Raw genomic sequence first — 19,323 nt, 5'->3', positions numbered from 1 at the left:
GGCTGTGGCTGCAGCTGCAGCCGCTCTGTTAAAGGGGCTCTTTATTTGGCTCGATCACAGGCTCACTGTGTGGCTCTGTCACTTGACTGGGTCTGGCCCAGACAGCCTGTCGAACTGAGGCTCAGCATGGAGGATAAGCTGCAGCGCCGACCACCACAATGAGGATATAAAAATATAGACCCTGGCTGTGCAGAAGAGCAAAACTGGAGGTCTAAAGCAGATGATTTGACAGCCCTCTGCTCCTCATAACTGACCACACATTCATAAGCTACAAAAACACTGGATCCTACATTCTATGGAACTCAATAGAATCTGGAAGAAAAATCCATGCCTACCTGGCTAACACTCACTCCACACCCACAGCAGGCTTTCGGTTAGAAATATGTTCCCCAGATAACTCAGATGACATCACTATATGACATAATTAGGGTTATTTTCTCTGAGTTCACAAATCTCTTCCAAAGCCAGAGACAACATTACACAACTGTTTTTTGTTGAGTAGCACTACCCATGACTAGTAAACAAACAAATGTAATCTGTAAAATTGATAAAGTTCCCCTTTAATTATTCTTAACCATACCTCTCCAGGCCGTATCTTGATGTAGAAGTTGCTCCTCTTATAGGAGATCTTAAGGATCTTTGGCCAGGCAAAGCGGTTGATCCTCAGCCTATCACGGTAAATCAGCAGCCCGTTGGCACAGACACCCAACATTATGTCAATCCCTTCAGAATCCTAAAGGAAAGAGGCAGACATTATCTAAGAGAAACACTGTGTGCATCCTTGAAACCCAGTTTCATGCAAATTAACGTTGAAAAAAGCCAACCTTAGCGTGATGGAGGTCCACCCCGTACATGGAAAGTTTCTTCGCATTCTCCAAGAAGTTAATTTCAGCCTCTGCTGGAGTCATCCCCCTTTGGGCAGAATAACAATAATATCTGTAACCAACATCAACAGGCCTTCTTAAATAATAAACCTATAATCTTGCACAGTGGGAGCAGAATTATCTAGGTAATATTCTTGATATCTTCAATTCTTAATTCCTCCTATCTATCCCCCCAAGCATTTTGTGTGGGCATATGCCAAAAACAATGCCAAATCAGAGTGGTGAAGACCCTGTAATTAAGAAAGTGTTCTCGCACTCGCAATACTCGCACTGTGTACATGTCAACGACAGATGGTGCGGTAATGTGACGGCATTTATCAGCCATACGCACGATGGTTTCAACACAACAGAAAACTCATCAGCTGATCATTCCCAGAGGTTTGTGAATAGATCAAAATCAGATTTTAAACGACATTGTGTCCAGTACTTGTAGTTTCGATGGAGCTCCATCACCCTCTCCTCCAGCTCGCGAGTCTGATTTGGGGCGAAGCGGAAATCGCTGATGTAGTCGGAGCCGTGGTCGTCCTGGTCGTAGTCGCCCAGCTCTGCTTGAACGGTGTAGGAGCCCAGGAGGGCGTGAGTAACGAACGAGCATGGCAGTCGACCTGACAGCATGTCATCCCTCAGCTGCAGACACAGGTAGTATCTGTCAGATGACACAAAAGGGGAGGAGAGGAGGACGTTGGCAAACAAGCCTGAACCAAGGCACGCTCCAACAAGTATTCAGCGGAGTTAATCCATGGCACTTAGTAGCATTCCAGGTCTAATCCTTGGTAAGCAGAGAGGCATTTGGGTTGCTTTGACACCCGGGGCACATACACCATGTAAATTGTTACAATACTTTATGTAAACACTTGTTTAGGATAATAAAAAGGCAAATCATCTGCAGAACTGACATTTGTGAGCAATTTCCCCTCCGATTAACTCTGAAGAGCATCTGACAGCACAGCCAGAGGAGTTACAACTACATACTGTAAGAGTGTGTATGGTAAAGACGTACTCTACCTGGTAATATCCTCAGTTAGCTGGGAGGGGTCTGGAGGGTAGAACTTGACAGAGAAGGCAAAGTGCCATGGAGCATCTGAGGAGAAATTACAACGAGAGCTGGAGGGTTTACTATCATGTCTGTCTAAAGAGAATTGTACAACACTGTAATTACAAGCCAATGAAGGAATTGTATCAAACCGATTAACAAAAACCATTGCATCAGTTCATACGTCAACATATGTAATTTTACGACTATACTGATCATCACCGAATTTAAAAAATGTATCGTCTCGTCTACTTGGAAAGAGACACTCACTGCGCATCTGCTTCTTGATCTCCTTGGAGGGGTCCAACCAGTTCTGAAAGACAGAAGGCAGAATTCACCAAGGGCATGAAAACATGGCTAACGCAAACACCCGGTGTCACATTTTGCTCTAATTGCCGTCAATGTTCCTAAAGAAAGCCTTTCCATATGGTTAAATAAAGAAACTGAGCCCTCCCCTGCTGAGCCTTTCAAACGTGCAGAGAGGAGATTTAATTCAAGCATCTGTTTCTTTATTGTGTTGCTAATTCACTGGCAGCCAGTTACCTATCTGATCTCATCACATCTGATCGGGCAGGGCAACCGCTTCCCCTATAGTGGCCCCCATTTCTGATTTGGACGAGCATCTCATCAGTGGTGCAGTGAGCACACGGACTCACTTCTAACAGAAGCTGTAGTCTCGCATTGCCAGACCTATCTCCCCAGAAGCTGTAAATCACGCTGTTTAGAGGCACAGCAGCACTCAGAAAGCAATAAGGAGAGTAATGAAATATCTCCCTCAAGTACTCTTATACACTGCTAAAATTGTTTTTAACCGTTTGTCTTTTCAACATCTCAGTCAATCTTTCTATTTCTTATATTTTACTAGGTTCATCATATCTCATTTACGTCTCTGCAGGCTTATTCTATGGACTCTCCCATTGCATATCCATCCTCTTACTACCTCTGCCAAGGAGGTGCTGTTTTTGATTCGTCTAGTCCATCAGTCAGCAGGATTATGGATAAACTACTGGCCTGATATTCCTGAAACTTGGTGGAACTTGGTGCATTTGCTTATTAGCAATAAACATAAAGTACAGCTGTGGCTAATAGGAATGTCAATTGTTTAGCAAGTATTTAGTCATTAATCAAAGTTATGGATGCTAACATTTTTGCTACGCTTGTAGATGCTTAGATATTTCCCTAAATAAGTGACCATTTAGTACTGCTAATGGTAGCACTATTAGCAGTACAAAAGGGAAATCACAAAAGTCATTAGGATTAATTGTATGGTAATCCATCTCATAGTTCTGAGACATTTGTCACTAAAAAACAAAGAAATGTCAGCCTACTGGTGGCACGAGATGAAAAGTCAGGGGATCATCCAGGGGAGCATGAATGTCTGTCTATAAAATGCCATGGAAATCCATCCATCGTTTAGTCCGGACCAAATTGGTGGACAGACCAACATTACAATCCAGTGCTGCTGCTAGCTTGGCTAAAACCTAATTAAAATAAATCATCAAAAAAAAAAATTCTTTTAAAAAGTACAAGCAGAAACCTTTCTACTTACTTACACACACACAGTAACAGGGGTTAATATAATTTGTTACTTTAATCCTTGCACTTACACACTAACATAATAGGTGTATAGGTCTGTGCTGCCTGTAGTGCAGAGAGCTGACAGTGATCTTCACTAACCTGAATACCTCACAGAAACTGCTTATTAATGCTGACAGTCTTTTTGGCACCTGGTATCACATCATTCAGAGTGGAATTAGGAGCATGAGAGGTTGATACAGCACAGCGCAATCCTGTGGCCATGTTTAGCAAACTGCAAGCATCTGGCAATTTGAACCGTGCCTTCATGTCCACACATACACACAGTCACCTACACAGGCACAAATACACATACTCCTTTAGTGTTTAATCAGGCTGCTAAAGACTTTAATGAGCCGCAGGCATTTTTTTCTTCCCCTTGAATCTATCTTATATCGGCCGAGGCCAAGGAGCACTCAATTAGTAAGACGCTATCTGCTGCTTTGCTTTTTTCTGCAGGAAACAGGAAGAACTTTTAATCGACTCTTCAAGGCTTCATTCTTGCTTTTCCAACCTTAGTATATAAATCTATCACACAGAATAAATATTAAATTATCATTTCCTCAGCTGAGACAGAGAAAGGGCATCTGAAATGACATTCGCCGGCTTGTTTGGTCTTCCAATCAGCGATGACCCCAGACTGTAGGCTCAGGCTTCGCTCTGATAACTCTTTGACAAGCCTGTCATATTAATCTAAGCTGTAGCCTTTTGTCCACTTCGAGGGAGGAAAATATTTGACTTTCAAGCCTGTTTACCTCTCTAACACCCCAGTTAACCTGTCTGTATTGGCAGAGATCATGCTCAATCCAAAGCCAAGGCTTTCAGACACGCATCAAGTCCCAACATGTGAGCTGAAGTATGCACAAGCTGATGATGGTGACAGAGGAAATGCTCCAGATGTTAAAAGGGACTAAGTCCTGTCATCTTTCCTATCTTCAAAAGGCAGGCGGTTCCTCTGTAGCCTATTGTGCAATCACATACCCGCCCTTAGGGAGGCTCGCATCAATCCAAACCCAAAACCCACATGTGATAGCTGTAATGCGGGCTGACAGCTAGGACCCATCAGTTCACTGTCATTTACTTGATTATATGATAATGAGCCTGGTCTGTGCACCTGAACAAGTCAACGAAGATCCGAGGGAAACATATCCAAACCTCCTACTTAAAAAGTCAAAATGATGTGTGATCTGATTGGAGTTTAATGTATGTACACATTTATCAAAAGCAGAGATAATTAAATCTCAGGGGACAGAACCAAAGAATCACAGTATTTCTAACAAGTTTGTAAGGTAAACCAACTCAAGACTTTTGCTATGAGCGAGTTAGGCTGACTATCCTAAAGTGAGACTTTCTAACTTTTGAAAGAAGAAATCACACAATCTAATTCTAAATGAAACGCGTTGAATTCCAAATCAGTAAAACTCACCCTTGCTGAATTCAATACACACTATGGGTTTTGCTGCTACAGCCTTACTTGGTCTTGTATGATCAGTAGCTCATGTTGGCACTGGCTAATGTTAGCAAACTTTTAGATAGCCATTGCAGTTTAACTGACATTACTGAGTTAGTTCGCTTTCTTTATGACCCTTCTCTACTTGTGCTATTGTAGACTATGTCTTAGTATTTACCTATTTTACCTATAGCTATAGGCTTATGGTAAGATAGTAATCTGACCAAATTTTGGCTTCAGACAATGGAGGTTTCACTCAGGTTATTTCTGCCTCCAGAGAAGCGCTGCCTATGAGAAATATTTGTATGACTAAATTCCATAAACGTGCCTCGCAAAGAGTATATGAGTCATGATTTCATCTTTTCTCCAACTGCACACATTTTTCAATTGCTTGTTGTCCAGACCCATTTTTCATTCATCTTTTCTGAATGATAGATAGTGCACCCCTGAGAGAGCCGACCCAGCCGACAAGTGAGAGGAATACAGATTGTTCTTTGAGCAACGTGTTTATACACTGAAACGTCCCACGAGGTTACTGTGGCACGCAATTTACTGACCTTCTGGGTGTCTGTGTCGGCAAAGGTCAGACCAAAGTAGTCCTTCTCCAACAAGTTGAGGTGCTCACACACCATGTCCATCAGGGTCTGTCCTTTGGAGTGTTTCTGCAAAAACAAACATGGTCAAAAGGTCAACAACAATGCAGAAGGAAGCGGAAGAAAGATTCTCTACTAAATTTATGAAATGCAATATGTGCACATGTCTGTCTACTGCTGGTAAACAGCAGCTCAGTTTTATTAGGCAAAGTCGGGCTCACCAATATGAGAGCCCATTAGACAGCTGTGCTTGTCAACATTGCTTTCCTGTTCTCCAGTTCAGCACAAAATAAAGCAGCTCAGCCATTTGGTACTGTGTCACAGTCGGTGTGAATCAAACACTTGACAGTGAAAATGGACTGAGAATTGCTGGGGAAGATTTGTCTTTGTACTGTAGGCAAAGATTTTCACTGCTATTAACAGAGTTCAAGGTGAGCATTTCAGGAACATTTCCTTTCACATTAAAGTGACTAGTACATGTTTTGTGCATTCAACGCAGAGTTTCATTGTGAGTTTTGAACATTTAACATCACAATGTGCTAATAAACGTTTTTGCTCACAGCGCTGAAGGAGCCCTGGACTAAATTTGGCAGGAATTAGTTTATCCTTCCTATCCTGCATCCTTTTGGGACCATGAATGTCTGAAACAAATTGTGTCCTAATCCATCTGGTAGAAGTCAAGATATTTTACTGGATAAGTGAACCTATCGACATTAGCGTATGTTTCTACATACGTATGTAGTGCACACAGTGTTACATTCCATTGATAACAATAGTACTCTAGAGAGTTTACATCCCATTCACTTGTAATATGAAAATGACTGTAGACATCACCGTTGTCATAGTGGCTCAGCGGTAAGCATGGATTCCTCCCAACTAGAAGTTCATCGGTTCAAAGCCTCGTCACCAGATTCTTAATGGTCTTACCTCTATAAAGGTTTGATATTTACAAAAATTAATAACACTAATCTTATTTTAATTCATTTAATTCCCTAGTAGGGAGAACTGATTGGTTTGTAATTTAATTAATTGAAAGTCATTTACTGCACTGCCAGCCAAATGTGCTTGTTTCAAGCAAGATAATCTCAAAAATGGGTTCACTTTAATTTGATAGGGCAAATGAAATAGTGACTCAACATCATCAATTCATGCATGTTCTTCTACACCACTGTTAAATATAGAACAAGGAACATGTGTTTTAATGTTTAGGACTAACATTGAACCACACACACACTAGTATTATACTCTCACACACACATGGTGCCTACTCCCCTGGAGCCTACTCTGTGAGGTGACAGGGAGATGGAGCAAGCAGTTGCCAGGGAAACAGATCCAGTATTATCCCTCTGTTTGTTTGTTTCTTAAAAGGCTTAGACTCAAAAAAGTGTTTCACCTTTGCTTGTCATCATGGGTGAAATGATGGTGGAGCAATACTTGGGAAGTGTGTATAAGCTCTCATCACGTCAGTCAGTAGGTCCCTAATGGCAACATCGTTCATTTAAAGGAAAAGTATTCTATACGACATCAGCGACAGCTAGCAAAAATGAAATAAACAAATGTGCAGCCTCAATATTCCATGACTGAGGTGATCCAGTCTATTCGCTCTCTGTTCTGGAGCAATTCAAAATCCAACTGTATAATAACGAAGCCACCTGAATGGACACCCAAGAGAATCTTGGCAGTGTAAAATGACAACTAAACACTCAATTCCACCAAAAAATAGCCCTGTTCGACACATTGGCGCAGCCAGGCTTGACCGTGCAAAGTCAGGCGGATTACATCCCATTGAGCCGGGGGAGTAACTGGCTTAGAGAAACGGGTATGGGCGTGGTGCCCCCTCTCCCGCCCGAGGACCATGGGGAGGCTCTGCCGTGCGTCCATGACAAGAGACTTAATTATCACATGAATGTGGCAACTCCTCCAGCTCTCCCAAAGTGTGGCCTGCCTTCTCGCAACACTGTTATTACCACTTTCTGAAGGCACAAGGGAGGTTTGGCTATGGCAGGCATGACGTTCCACCCCAGCAATTAAAGACAGGAAGTGAGAGCAAGCCTGCCAATGACTTGGAGGTCTGAGGCTCTCCCTAGACTAGAATTTATTTTAAACATGGGCTGACAAGAGGCTGCTTTGTACATCCTTCTCTGGCAATGACTGGCAGTGCTGCGAGGGGGGGGGGTGCATATTTATCGAAGAGCACTTAAGACACAAAAGCTTTCATAACCATAATGCTAACTATTGTTGTTGTGCGGAAAAGGCCCAAAGGTATTTCTGAATGTTTTTACAGTGCTGAGAGAGCAGTTGGTGCAAGCGTAGCATTCCTAATATTCTTACCTCACACACACTCGCACATAAAAGGCGCTTTCCCCCCAACTCTACAACACATACACACAAAATGGCACGCACTTGTGCACAAGTATCCTAAGGGGTGGCTCATAATGACATTTCTCTTCTATTTTCTACTTGGCTGCACCTGGTTTGCAACCATGTAATAACTATAGATTTCTTAGCACCCTGTTAGCGTTCTGTGCTGAAGGCTTTTGCTGGACAAAAGGGACATCCTGTGACCTTCAGTATCTAATGATGATTTTGGTGCAATCACAAATCAATATTGATACCTAAGCAATACTTTTTTGATACCTTAGTCTGGGGAATATAAACCGTTTTTTATTTAAAAAATGAAACAGTATACCAAACCACTTAACGGTTCAGAATCACAAATTAGTATTATTGTTAGTAATCAGTGTTAAAGAGGCACTCCACTAATTTCAATACTGGTCAAGATTGAACTATGGATCTCAACTTTTAAACATATTTAGACTAAAAGTCCTTACAGTGCTCAGCAACCCGGGCAACCCCATCTGATGAGGAAGACTGTGCGATACACTTGAAAGCTCCAGAACAGATAATAATGTAAATTGGCCCTGTGGTGAGAGTGTTTTTATGATTTCCTGACTTAGATCTGGGACTATCTGATCAAATAATTAGGTAAACAAGTCTAAGAATCTGACCAATCATCCAATGCTTACTTTCAAAACTGTTGACATTTTGGGAATTGCATTTATTTGATTTCTTGCTTTATTTTTAGGTTGGAGGACATGTAACTTTCAACACTGCCATTGTTTGTACTTGATGCTAAAAACAAATTTCCAGTGGTACACAGGGTTAGTTATTTATTACAGTTAATTATACTCAATACTTTGACTTTGAGTTCGTGAAAAGCGCTATATAAATTCAATTTATTATTATTATTAATACTGATGCCCTTCCCTACCCATTAACTGTCCATGCTGCATCAGACAGTCTTGCTGAAGAGATGCAGAGCCAAGGTACTGGGCTGTGGCACAGGCTGTCTGCCACCAATTGGCCTGATTTAGCTCTGTCATCTTGAGTACAGAGGCATAGAGGATGGATACCCGACCCGAGCCCAACGGGGACCCGACAGGACCCAACGGGACCTGACGGGCCGGGTTCGGACAGATATTTAGAAATGATGTTCGGGTTCGGGTCGGGCTCGGTCACATGAGCGCAATAAGGCACTGAAAATTTGAAATTTAAAAAAGCTTATTGTGAATGGGCCTCTTGTGTGCACCTGTGTGCGCCTGTGTTAACCTGCGCTTGTTGCCCTGTGTGCGCTGATGCGCTCATCTGTTGACATTTCCGAATGCCTTCCTACAGCTGCTTAATCAAAGCTTTCCACACAAACAAACTTACATGTGTCATTAGTATGAGAAAAAAAAGAGATTTTAACTGTGTTGGGCTCGGACATAAATATCTTGATGCCTGTTGGGCTCGGGCGGGTTCGGTTACTGCTCTGTCGGACGCGGGCCGGGCTCAGACAGAAAAATGCGTCCCAATCCGCACTCTACAGAGGCAGTGGTGCCAGACAGATGCATCATGTCTTGGATGTGGGTGTCTAGATAGATGCTCAGTGAGTGGAATCAAAAGTTGAGCCCAGAAGGAAAGATAGACCTATTCTGCTAGAAGTGTGTGCTGCTGCTAGTAATAAAAGTTCCAAAATCTTTGGCTTCTTTCCCTACATGTATCTAAGGCAATGAACTTACATCTATCTATTTATTCCTTCCTTATGCATGCCTTCAGTTTCCTTTCCAAGCAAGCGGGCAAGCGGGTCCTTTATATATATATATATATATATACTGTATATATATATATATATATATATATATATATATATATATATATATATATATATATATATATACATATTGTAGAATGAAGACTTTCATGCTGCACTATTGCTACTGCTCTTAGCATGACACCCTCCCTTTTATTCTCTTCGCCTCTTTTATCCGCTCGGTGCAGTACTGCCCACAGAGGACAATAACTACAAAGGAAAAAAATATTTTGCTTTCTAAGGGTTCAAAGCATGTTAAGGCAAATAAAAAAATAAAAAAACATGTTACCACAAATTGTTTTCCACCGTGCATACCTCAATTTCTCCTTCAAACTCGGCGGAGTCCAGCAGGGTCATTTTGAACGGGGCGGTTTTAAGTCGTTTGGAGCCTTTCTGTGGAGATTTGAGGTTCTTGTTTGGGGACGTCTTCTCTGACATGTCGTCTGTTTCTGTGTGTTCATCCAGATGCTTGGAGTTCTGTTTCTGTTCCTTAACATATATGTATAAAAAAAGGTAAGTCAAATGACACAGTTATACATTGCATCTGTCTGATACCTGAAAGGATATTTGAAACAGTTGAAATACTTTGAATAACTGTATCAGTATCAGGACAGTGCCTTAAGATTAAGTCATTGGATTGTGATAGCCTACGAGAAAGTCAATGGTGGAGGGTTAGCATTGTGGCTTTAATAGATATTGGATTTTAGGCACTGTGTGTAATCTGTGAAAGTCTGCTAATTAAAATACTGAAAAGTCAGGGCAGCGGCATTTGGTAGTCCAGTAACCCAGAAAGGGTGACTTTGTGCCAGTTGTAGAGCTCCACGGGCTGCCGATATCTCTGTGCCCGAGTAGCAGTGCTTCGGCTGTAGCCTACTTCCACCCAATACAGTCCCAAATCAATATCTGCCTAGGAAATCATCTAGTCTTAATCTGCATTGCTATTTTTACTCGTGAATACGCAGGCCACAAAAAGTAATTAGGTTTTGTTTTTGTTGTTGTTGGGTCACTTTTGCTCACAACATGCTAACGGCAACAAAGGATTCCATTCATTACGCTAAGCTAAGCTAGCGGCGGCGGCGCCGGACTAAGATAATGCATGCACTGGGACAAAAATGCGTTTGCCCACCTATATAAATATAGACGAGACGGTGAATAACCCTATTTCAACAAACAGTGGGATGTGGAGAAAACATGCTCTGGATTATTGGCATTTCTTTAAACCAATCAGAATAGTCATGGTTGGCGCTAAACTCCGCAGAGAGCCGCTGCAAAATTGTTGTTAGAGAAAACTCAGATTGGACAGGTAGTCTAGCAAGCTGCGTCATTATACCATGCAGAGATCTAGGGAGCAGTTAACCATAGTCCTCATAAATCCAACGGATTTAAAATTCCAACACAAAGAAAGTGGAAGGAAACGGAAAATACATGCATCCGGCAGAATTTCCTGCTGCACGGGAGCAATCCCGGAAGTGGAACGTCAAGGATATAGACCAGCGCCATGCTGACCTGTTTGGCCATCTTGCTGTCCGAGGCTGAGTCCTGCATGCCTGCTGCTGCCCCCTGCTGTCTGGGAGGACTACTATCTTGCTCTCTTCAACTCCGACTCAGGGCCTGCCACACTGTCTCTTCAGCAAAGTAACACCAACCTGAGAAAAGACAATAAGACAACACATATCAAATAGTGTATCAACTGAGTAGACCCTCTTTCCAAAATGCAATGTCAGAAGCTGCATGCATGCTTTCTTTCAACATCAAAAGAGCTGAAATGTCTCCACAGCTGGAGACTGTGAAAAATTCCAAACATGAATGCCTTCCCCCCAAAATAAGAACAGCACTGGCACCAGGATTACACCTTCATTACAAATTCTGTAGCTGTAGCTTCTTCATAAAATACAATTTCCACATACAGACATAATTCACCTTGCCGTCAAGGACATTTACTTTAATTATAAAATCTCTCACTGAGCCAGATAATCATCATCTATTTAAGCAAGACAAGCTCCAGCACATAAGATCTAGATAACCAAAAAAAAATTATGAATTAGTGAATTAGGCCGTGAGCACTACTCATGGTATTCTTGGCTATTAGCAGTGCATTCCTTCAGACACACAGGTGTTAAACCAAAAAACTGATAGAAGTACTATCATGCATGAGTGTGTATGAATACTTGTAATACTCCAGTCTGTATCACTCCATGGTTCAATGGAGTATACAACTTTCTATAAAATGCATATTAGGTACAGTACAGTAATATGAAGGCTCACGTCACAGTGTTGTCTTTGATTTGTCTACCAAAAAACATATTCAGGGAATAACACGAAACAACACAAATATGCAAAGTATAATGTTACAGTGTAGAGCAAGTACTTTGTTTGAGTTATGGTAACAAATTACATATTATTTATAGAGAGATGTTCAGGGTACTTAAAATGATGACTAAAAATTAGCATAGAAAACCACACTCAATATATAAGACACAACATTAATCACAAAGTGAGTTTTAAATTAGTGGTTTGAACAGATTGGTGCGGTCTTGGATGGGTCCGGGGAGAGGGGCCAGCTTTGGAGAAGGCTTTGTTGCCAAAGGTCTGGTGCTTGGCCCCGAGTGATGGAGACAGGAGTTTGGCATCAGAGGAGTGGAGAAAAATCTGGAACGAAGGTGGGGGCCTGGTTATGGAGGGATTTGTGTCTGATAGTGCGATCCATGTACCTCGGAACTCGGAAGCCTAAGCTGGGAATGACGTCACACCCGAGTTGAATGCATCCATTTATAAGTCAGATTTTTCATTGTGGGTATACAGTAGCTCTAGCAAGGGTAGCCATTGTTAGCAATGCCAGTTTATAACAACACATTAGGCTGTTTTTGTGCATACAAACAGCATAACAACATTATCCACAGATAGAATATGGACAGCGCTGTGTGTACGACTGATTTAGCGAGACACAAATAACACAGAAGTGCTTACAACTGTACGTTACTACAGCTTTCGCAACTGTTGATGCACGGAGCAGCCATGTTGGATTTTTAGCTTGGGGTACTCTGTGGTTTGCCCGAGTTTTGAGCTCGGAAATCCGAGGTCAGGGGGCCTTGTTTCCGACTTTGACCCCGGAAAATCAGAGTTCCGAGTACAAATGGAACGCACTATGAGAAGGAAACTGAATTGCATCCGTTGAGGTACAGTGAGCCATTGGAGGTTCTGGAGGACAGGGGTGATGTGATCACGGGAGCGGGAATGGGCGAGCAGTAGGGCTGGGTACCAAATTCAATACTTTTTAGGCACCGACCGAATTGCCTCTAAAGTGTTGTCTATCGAAAAATTGCCTCGTCATTCAATATCCAATATCAATAGCTAAGGAGTAAATCTCATTAGCGTCAGTGAGCCGATAAGCACGCAGCACGCTTCTACTGAGCTCTACTAATGTTTGTGATTGGCTGTCTAACATTACAAGTCGCAGAGGAAGGCAGAAAAAAACTCTCCGTTACAAAGAGACTGGGCTTACGTAGTAGGAGCTGAAAAATAAATAAAAATATGTGTGCCGTAATGTGTAATGTTGGAATTTCTTTTTGTTTTATCAAATTGGCATCGGAAAAAAGTATCCTTTAGGAACGGGTGTTCAAGTCACAGTATTGGTATCATTACCAGTATCAAATATTTTTTAACAATACCCAGCCCTAGTGAGCAGACGAGCAGCAGAGTTCTGGATGCACTGGAGTTTATTTAGTACTTTGGATGGTGTGCCATAAATAATGAAACAAGCTTTCAGAAGGTGGCAGTTCTGGTAATTTGATTGACATGTTGTTTTTATAGTGGGTTGCTGTCTTTATATAGTTTTGTTATATGTATTTGTTATATGTATGTAAGGGTTCTTACCCTTTTTTCTGTGCAGCCAGTTTCCCACAGCTTACCTCATCGACTTTTACTTTATCAATTTCTACATTTTCCTGAAAATCAGTTAGAATTTCTTGCCTTCAGTTGCAGGTTTTGCAGGTTATAGGTGTGGGTGGAATGAATAATAACAGCTGAAGTGGGAGTAGAGTGCAGACAGTTTTGGCAGTTTAAAGAGGTGTGTACTGTAAGCATGTCTAAACATAGACTCACTAGAAAGATATTAAGGATATTTGAGGGAATTAATTTGGACTTTTCACACAGATACCCCTGGACTAATGAGGAGAATTCATTCATTTTTTTATAATCAACAAATCATCATATATATATATATATATATATGATGATTTATAGTATTTTTATATATACTGTATATAGTTTGACATTTTATTGGCTTTTTTACTTGGTGTTAGATAAGAACATTGATAGCACTCTCATAACTATCTATGCTTAGCTTAACATCAAGACTAGAAACAGGTAGAAACAGCTTGTCTCTGTCAAAAAGTAAAAACATCCATCTACCACCTACGTTAACTAATTAGGCCTAACTCATTACATCTTGTTTTTTTGCTAAGAGCAATAACTTTGTGGATCTCTGCTCTTTATGGATTTTATATTTTCACTGCATCTTATAGGATGATGTAAGCACTGTACTCTTCAATGCATTGCTCTAAATTTCTGCAGATTTGTTATGTTTGCATGATAATTAAAAGACTTTAGTTGTGTTTTAGGAAGCGAACCCTTTTTTATGTCAGATTTTGTTTGAAGAGTTTATAAAAGCCAACGCAGTCAGTCAAGTATTTGGTTCCCAATAGTTTTATGTAATCATTGATATGATTATACAAGCCTTGTTTCACCAACTGTACATTTAATGTCTTGGGTACTTAAATGTACATGACACGAAATAAAAAATCACATTGTGTGCATTACATTGTTGTCTATTAAAGAAAAATTAGCTTCTCTGCCTCCCCCACAATGGATTTCTCTCATGATAATTGTTGAATGTGATGAATTAAAATGAAGCCTCTGTGATTCTAAAGGCACATAAACCTGACATTTATCACGGTGAATGATATATCTACTCAGTGGATTCCCAACCAGATGAAAACTATGCTTATGACCCTGGAACATGTTCTTCCATGACCTTTTATAAAAGGAAGACAAGACACATAATGTGCGAACATATCCTTAGTGGGATCTTCGTAACACAGCATATAGAAAGAACGCCTGTGTATTATAGAGTTCCCCAGACAATGCTCCAGGACCTTGTATTTAATCCAGTCTGTGCATGACCCTGGTGGCCTCTCTGCCCTCTGAGAAGCAAATCACATCAAAATAATGCACCGGGGGGGTTATAGGCGATCAGATGCAGAAACACAACCGGTTCACACTGGTTCAGAGAAGAGACAACCACGCTCCGACTCCAGACCAGGGAAGGTTCTTGACATATTGCACGTGGTTAAAGGAGTGTGAAACCGTCTGCCTTCACTCCTCCTCCTCCTCCTCCTCTGCCGTGCTATCACAACCGTCCCATTACTTACGATCACAGAGATTTGACAGAAATGAATTCCTCTCCTTGGGGACATAAGTGAAGCGTGAATTGGTATGTCCACTCAGGGCCCTCATTTTCCCCTCGCTGTCTGATCCAGCTGGACACTGAGCCATGAGTTGCAGAATCAATTTTCCCTCACTGGCTGAATCACGGAAATGACTGCCGAATAAACTCCCTGATTGGAGAGGGAAAACTCCACCGGGTATCGTGTTCTGATGGCAACAGAGGCAAAAACACTCAGAGCCGCCGTGTCTTTCTGTTATCCCATTCGCCTCCCAGTCCGATTCAGTCAAGCTGAAAATCACGAGCGTCTCCCCTGTGTGCTTTACAGGTGTGCACTTCCTCATTCTGTCCAAGTCAAACAGACGCTGATGTCCCCCCTCACTTCACATCCATCTGGGCTACGTGACACAATGCATTCATCTACAGCTGTCTGTGTAAAATATACCTGTCTCAGCTGTGCTGTGTTCACAGCAACAAATAATCTGAAAAACATCTCGTCTAACCATTTCTGTTCCCCACTGTGGCCATTTTTCACTTCTGTTCGCAACACATATACAAGCACACAGCCAACCAACCACCTACCCCCAGCCACCTACCCAAATCGATAGTTACTGTTGCTTTGGAGTGGTCGTCGAAGATTTGTACGACACATGTCAGCCAATAATGAAAAAGCCCGTTGAGGACACATGCACACACGTGCACACACAACGATAATACAAATCACATAATCCAAAGTTAGTTTGTGGTAAATGGGGTCCCTGATTGAGACATCTTCTCATGAAATCAGATTAATTGCCAAATTAATATGGATTAATGTCACAGAGCGGGGCACCAGAGCCCTGCAAATTCAATAATTTCCTGTACCAGGCCATTACCCACAATCACCCCTGTCAACCCAGCGACCTCTGCAGAGGAGAAGAAAGCACGTTACGGTGCAGGAATACACTGCGTGTTTCCTTTATTGTACACTGTGTGTACTTACTGACAATGTCTGTCTTTGATATCTGTCATCAGTAATAATGATTCATCGCAGGTAAAGGAGCATTGTTTCCTTGGATGGTTATGAAACGCTACTCTTCGCTAACAAGCGCAGCCTCGTCCCTTGTTCCTCCTGTTTCTTTCTCTTCATTCTCATTAGGGGTAAGCTTTAATCTAAGTGAGGCAAGTGGAGGGAGGATGAGAGATGGAGCACGCATGTCTGTGGAAGAGGACTGGCTCAGCTCCCAGATGCAGTTGCCATGGTAACAGCATAGAGTACCTTTTTTTTCACACCCGCCCGTCTCTCTTCAGAGGGGTGAGTGAGAAACAGAAAGACGAACTGAAGCAAAGAGGAGAGATGAGAGGCCAAAACATGAGGCAGCCAGAAAGACAGAGGGATCAGGGATAAACGGAAAAGATGAGAAATGACAAGGGGGAGGAAATAAGCGGAGCATTGTGACTCAAAGAAAAATGTCAAACAGCCTCCCCTCTGGTGAGTTGCACACAGAGACGGATGGGGAGTTTGAAGCTGAGATGCAGGCCGCTGCTGCTAACTTGCTTCTCATCTGAGCCCCGACAGGCCCAGTCAGCACTTTTTGGCCGATGCACAACTCTAATTCCATTGTGCAATCCATGTCTTAATCACATTTACCCATTAGCATGCACTGAGCGCACGATGCAGTTGAGTAATCACAAAGAGCACTGCAATGGCAAAGGACAAAGAGACAACGCTACAATGCATCTTACCAGCTTGTGAGTTATTTTTAACACACAGGTCTGAAGCTACAGCTGCATTCTCGACTGAGACGCTTTATCGTATCAAATTTACACATTTTAGTTTTGAAAGAGAGTCACAAATGCCCTTCATGAGTGCTTTTTCTGCAAGGAAGATTCAAGTGTTGAACTTCCAGTTTAAAGAAACCAGAAAAGTAGAAAGAATTTCAAATATTACTGTGGCAGTGATGACAGAGATACAAGTGATGTCGTGGATTACGGGCCCACAGAGTTAAAGTCCTCTCCCACTATGCAGCAAAAATGGTTCAGTGTTTTGTTCCCAATTTTAAAAACAAAGCATTTAGAATTTGCTCTGATATTCGTAACTGACATACCTCTTCTCCGCAGCATCAGAGGCTGAGACTGTTGGTTATGCAAGTAGAGGCAACCGCCATACAGAACTGATGGAAACAAGGCTACAGCCCCACTAGAGGCTCTGTAAACCTGTACTTATGCACAGTGGTGCTTTGAGCTAAATGCTAACATCAGCATGCTAACGTGCTCGCAACAACAATGACATCTTGATCTTTAACAGGTGCAATGTCAGTCATTTTAACCGTCTTTTTTTAACGGGCTTGCACGCGAAAATTTTGGGATGATGGGACTACGATGGGAGCGCTAGACGGAAAGTGACAGTTACTATATATTCTATTCTATCTATTCTGAAGAGGACATGAATAACTGGATCACATTTCATGGCAATCCGTCCAATAGTTTCCATGACCAACAACTTCTCTCAATTCCCAACTCTGTAGAATTGGCCTCACAACAGCATTTCTTTCTTTTCTGTCCATATAAGTTCAGTGAGCATCTGCTACCGTACTGGGCAGTGAAACTGGAACACCTCATCATGTTGTCAATAACTCTGGCTTTTCCTCCTGGAAAGCAGCAGTGGCTCTGTCTGGCATGTCTCGGGCCCCACTGACCCACAGCACACTGAGATGTGTCAGTGACAGTTCACGCAGTCACCCAGAGAGAAGGATGGGAGGCTCAAGGACACACCAACATCGCACATACGGTCCGTCATACACACTGACAACTACAGTTGTCAACAGTGACGGAAGCCACACAGGCATCGCCCAGAGCACTGTTTTACAAAGCAACGTGCGTTAAGAGATGCAGTGTCTTTTTCCACTCTAGGTGGTATTATTTTCCTACAGTAAGACGAGGTTGTAGCCCTAACGCCTCTCGTAGCTTGAGTGCTCCCTCTCAGCTTAGTTTCCTGGGTGAGCCTCAGCCAATGGATGATGACAGATGAGGCCTGAGCGGAAAGACGGAGGCTAAAGTAAAGTACAGCCACAACAACGTCATGACTCGTCACGCTTTACATTCCTGCAGTATGTCTGGAATCACCCAGAGAGAGAAAAAAACATGTGTCCTCTGTGCAGCTGTAGTAATAATAACACATGCTTACCTTCCTCTCAGCAGACTAGGTATCTGAACGCAAAGCAGCACAATGTTTGGAACTTGGCTCCATTAAAGGTGCTTGATCTCAGATGAATATCAACACATACACACACGCAGATGGAGAGCAGAATTACCAACAGCCAGCGGCAGGCTCGGTATAAATTGCTGCGGAGACATCATTCTGTCACAGTGCATCTAATGGAAGCTGACCTTTCTCATGCTGTGCTGGAAACCACCGGTGCATGCACGAGAAGGGACGTCTCACAGCTGAAGGATCTGTCCCTGAAGCTGCCAGACTCCATGCACCGCAGGGACTACAAATTGCAACGTTTTTTTTTGTATTTCCCCTCACACTTCTTCGTCCCCCGCCTCACAGCTGATACTGTGATAAATGAGCAAAAGTGACGTAGCTAAAGGGAAACATAGCAGTTTGAGAGCATGCTAACAGGAGTTCAAAGCAGGGAAATGAGGACATGGATGTGGGAGCACATGGGTGGTAGTACATGCATCATCCTGAACCTCGGGGGCATGGAGACACATGGTGGCAAGACAGAGCTTGTTGGCTTGTAAGCGCACTGTCAAAGCTGTGCTGAAGTCTTAGAACCATACATGTGATATAGGAATCCATGCCACTTAAAGGCCTAATGACCTTCAAATGCTTGTTTTTGAGACATTCTGTTCCCTTTTATCTCGTGTGAGCGTTCAGGCTACAATTGTCAAAGCGTCCTCCGCAACAAGTCTTCCAGCTGTTTTTGTTTTTTTCTCACCGCCCACTTTATGTCTGAATAATTCATGGCAAGGGCTCAAATTCTCTTCACCAAATGGAAATAATGATGTTGTTCTAATAACATAAAAATACAGTTTGTTCAACATTTATCCCATCAGATGCACACAATATGTTGCATAATTCAATCTTGAGATGCATGCAAGTCCCTCCTGTTTTATCAGTTCCTGTCAAAAAGTGCTGTAACATTCTCAAAGGCCAGTGTGTAATTGTCTTGGCGTGAAGCTTCTGCTGTGCCTCAGTTAATGAGAGACTGTCACAATGGTCGGG

At 42.3% G+C, this 19,323-nt stretch overlaps 1 protein-coding gene across 8 annotated transcripts in view; it reads right to left on the bottom strand.

The window, feature by feature from the left end:
• LOC120556975 (protein 4.1-like) overlaps positions 1-19,323 on the bottom strand; it is an 87,127-nt gene that overhangs the window by 30,103 nt on the left and 37,701 nt on the right. For all 8 annotated transcript variants that reach the window (XM_039796916.1, XM_039796920.1, XM_039796921.1 and 5 more), the window contains exons 2-9: positions 11,174-11,313; positions 9,983-10,156; positions 5,500-5,604; positions 2,188-2,230; positions 1,890-1,965; positions 1,312-1,530; positions 825-912; positions 581-733 (exon numbers count right to left, since the gene is read on the bottom strand). In XM_039796916.1, coding sequence (XP_039652850.1) covers positions 581-733; positions 825-912; positions 1,312-1,530; positions 1,890-1,965; positions 2,188-2,230; positions 5,500-5,604; positions 9,983-10,156; positions 11,174-11,212 — 897 coding nt within the window. In that variant the 5' untranslated portion in view covers positions 11,213-11,313. The remainder of the gene's footprint in view (positions 1-580; positions 734-824; positions 913-1,311; positions 1,531-1,889; positions 1,966-2,187; positions 2,231-5,499; positions 5,605-9,982; positions 10,157-11,173; positions 11,314-19,323) is intronic.

This window comes from Perca fluviatilis, chromosome 4, assembly GCF_010015445.1.
Source record: "Perca fluviatilis chromosome 4, GENO_Pfluv_1.0, whole genome shotgun sequence".
Taxonomy (NCBI): domain Eukaryota; kingdom Metazoa; phylum Chordata; class Actinopteri; order Perciformes; family Percidae; genus Perca; species Perca fluviatilis.
The sequence above is the reverse complement of the archived record's forward strand: the minus strand, read 5'-3'. Positions and strand labels throughout refer to the sequence as shown.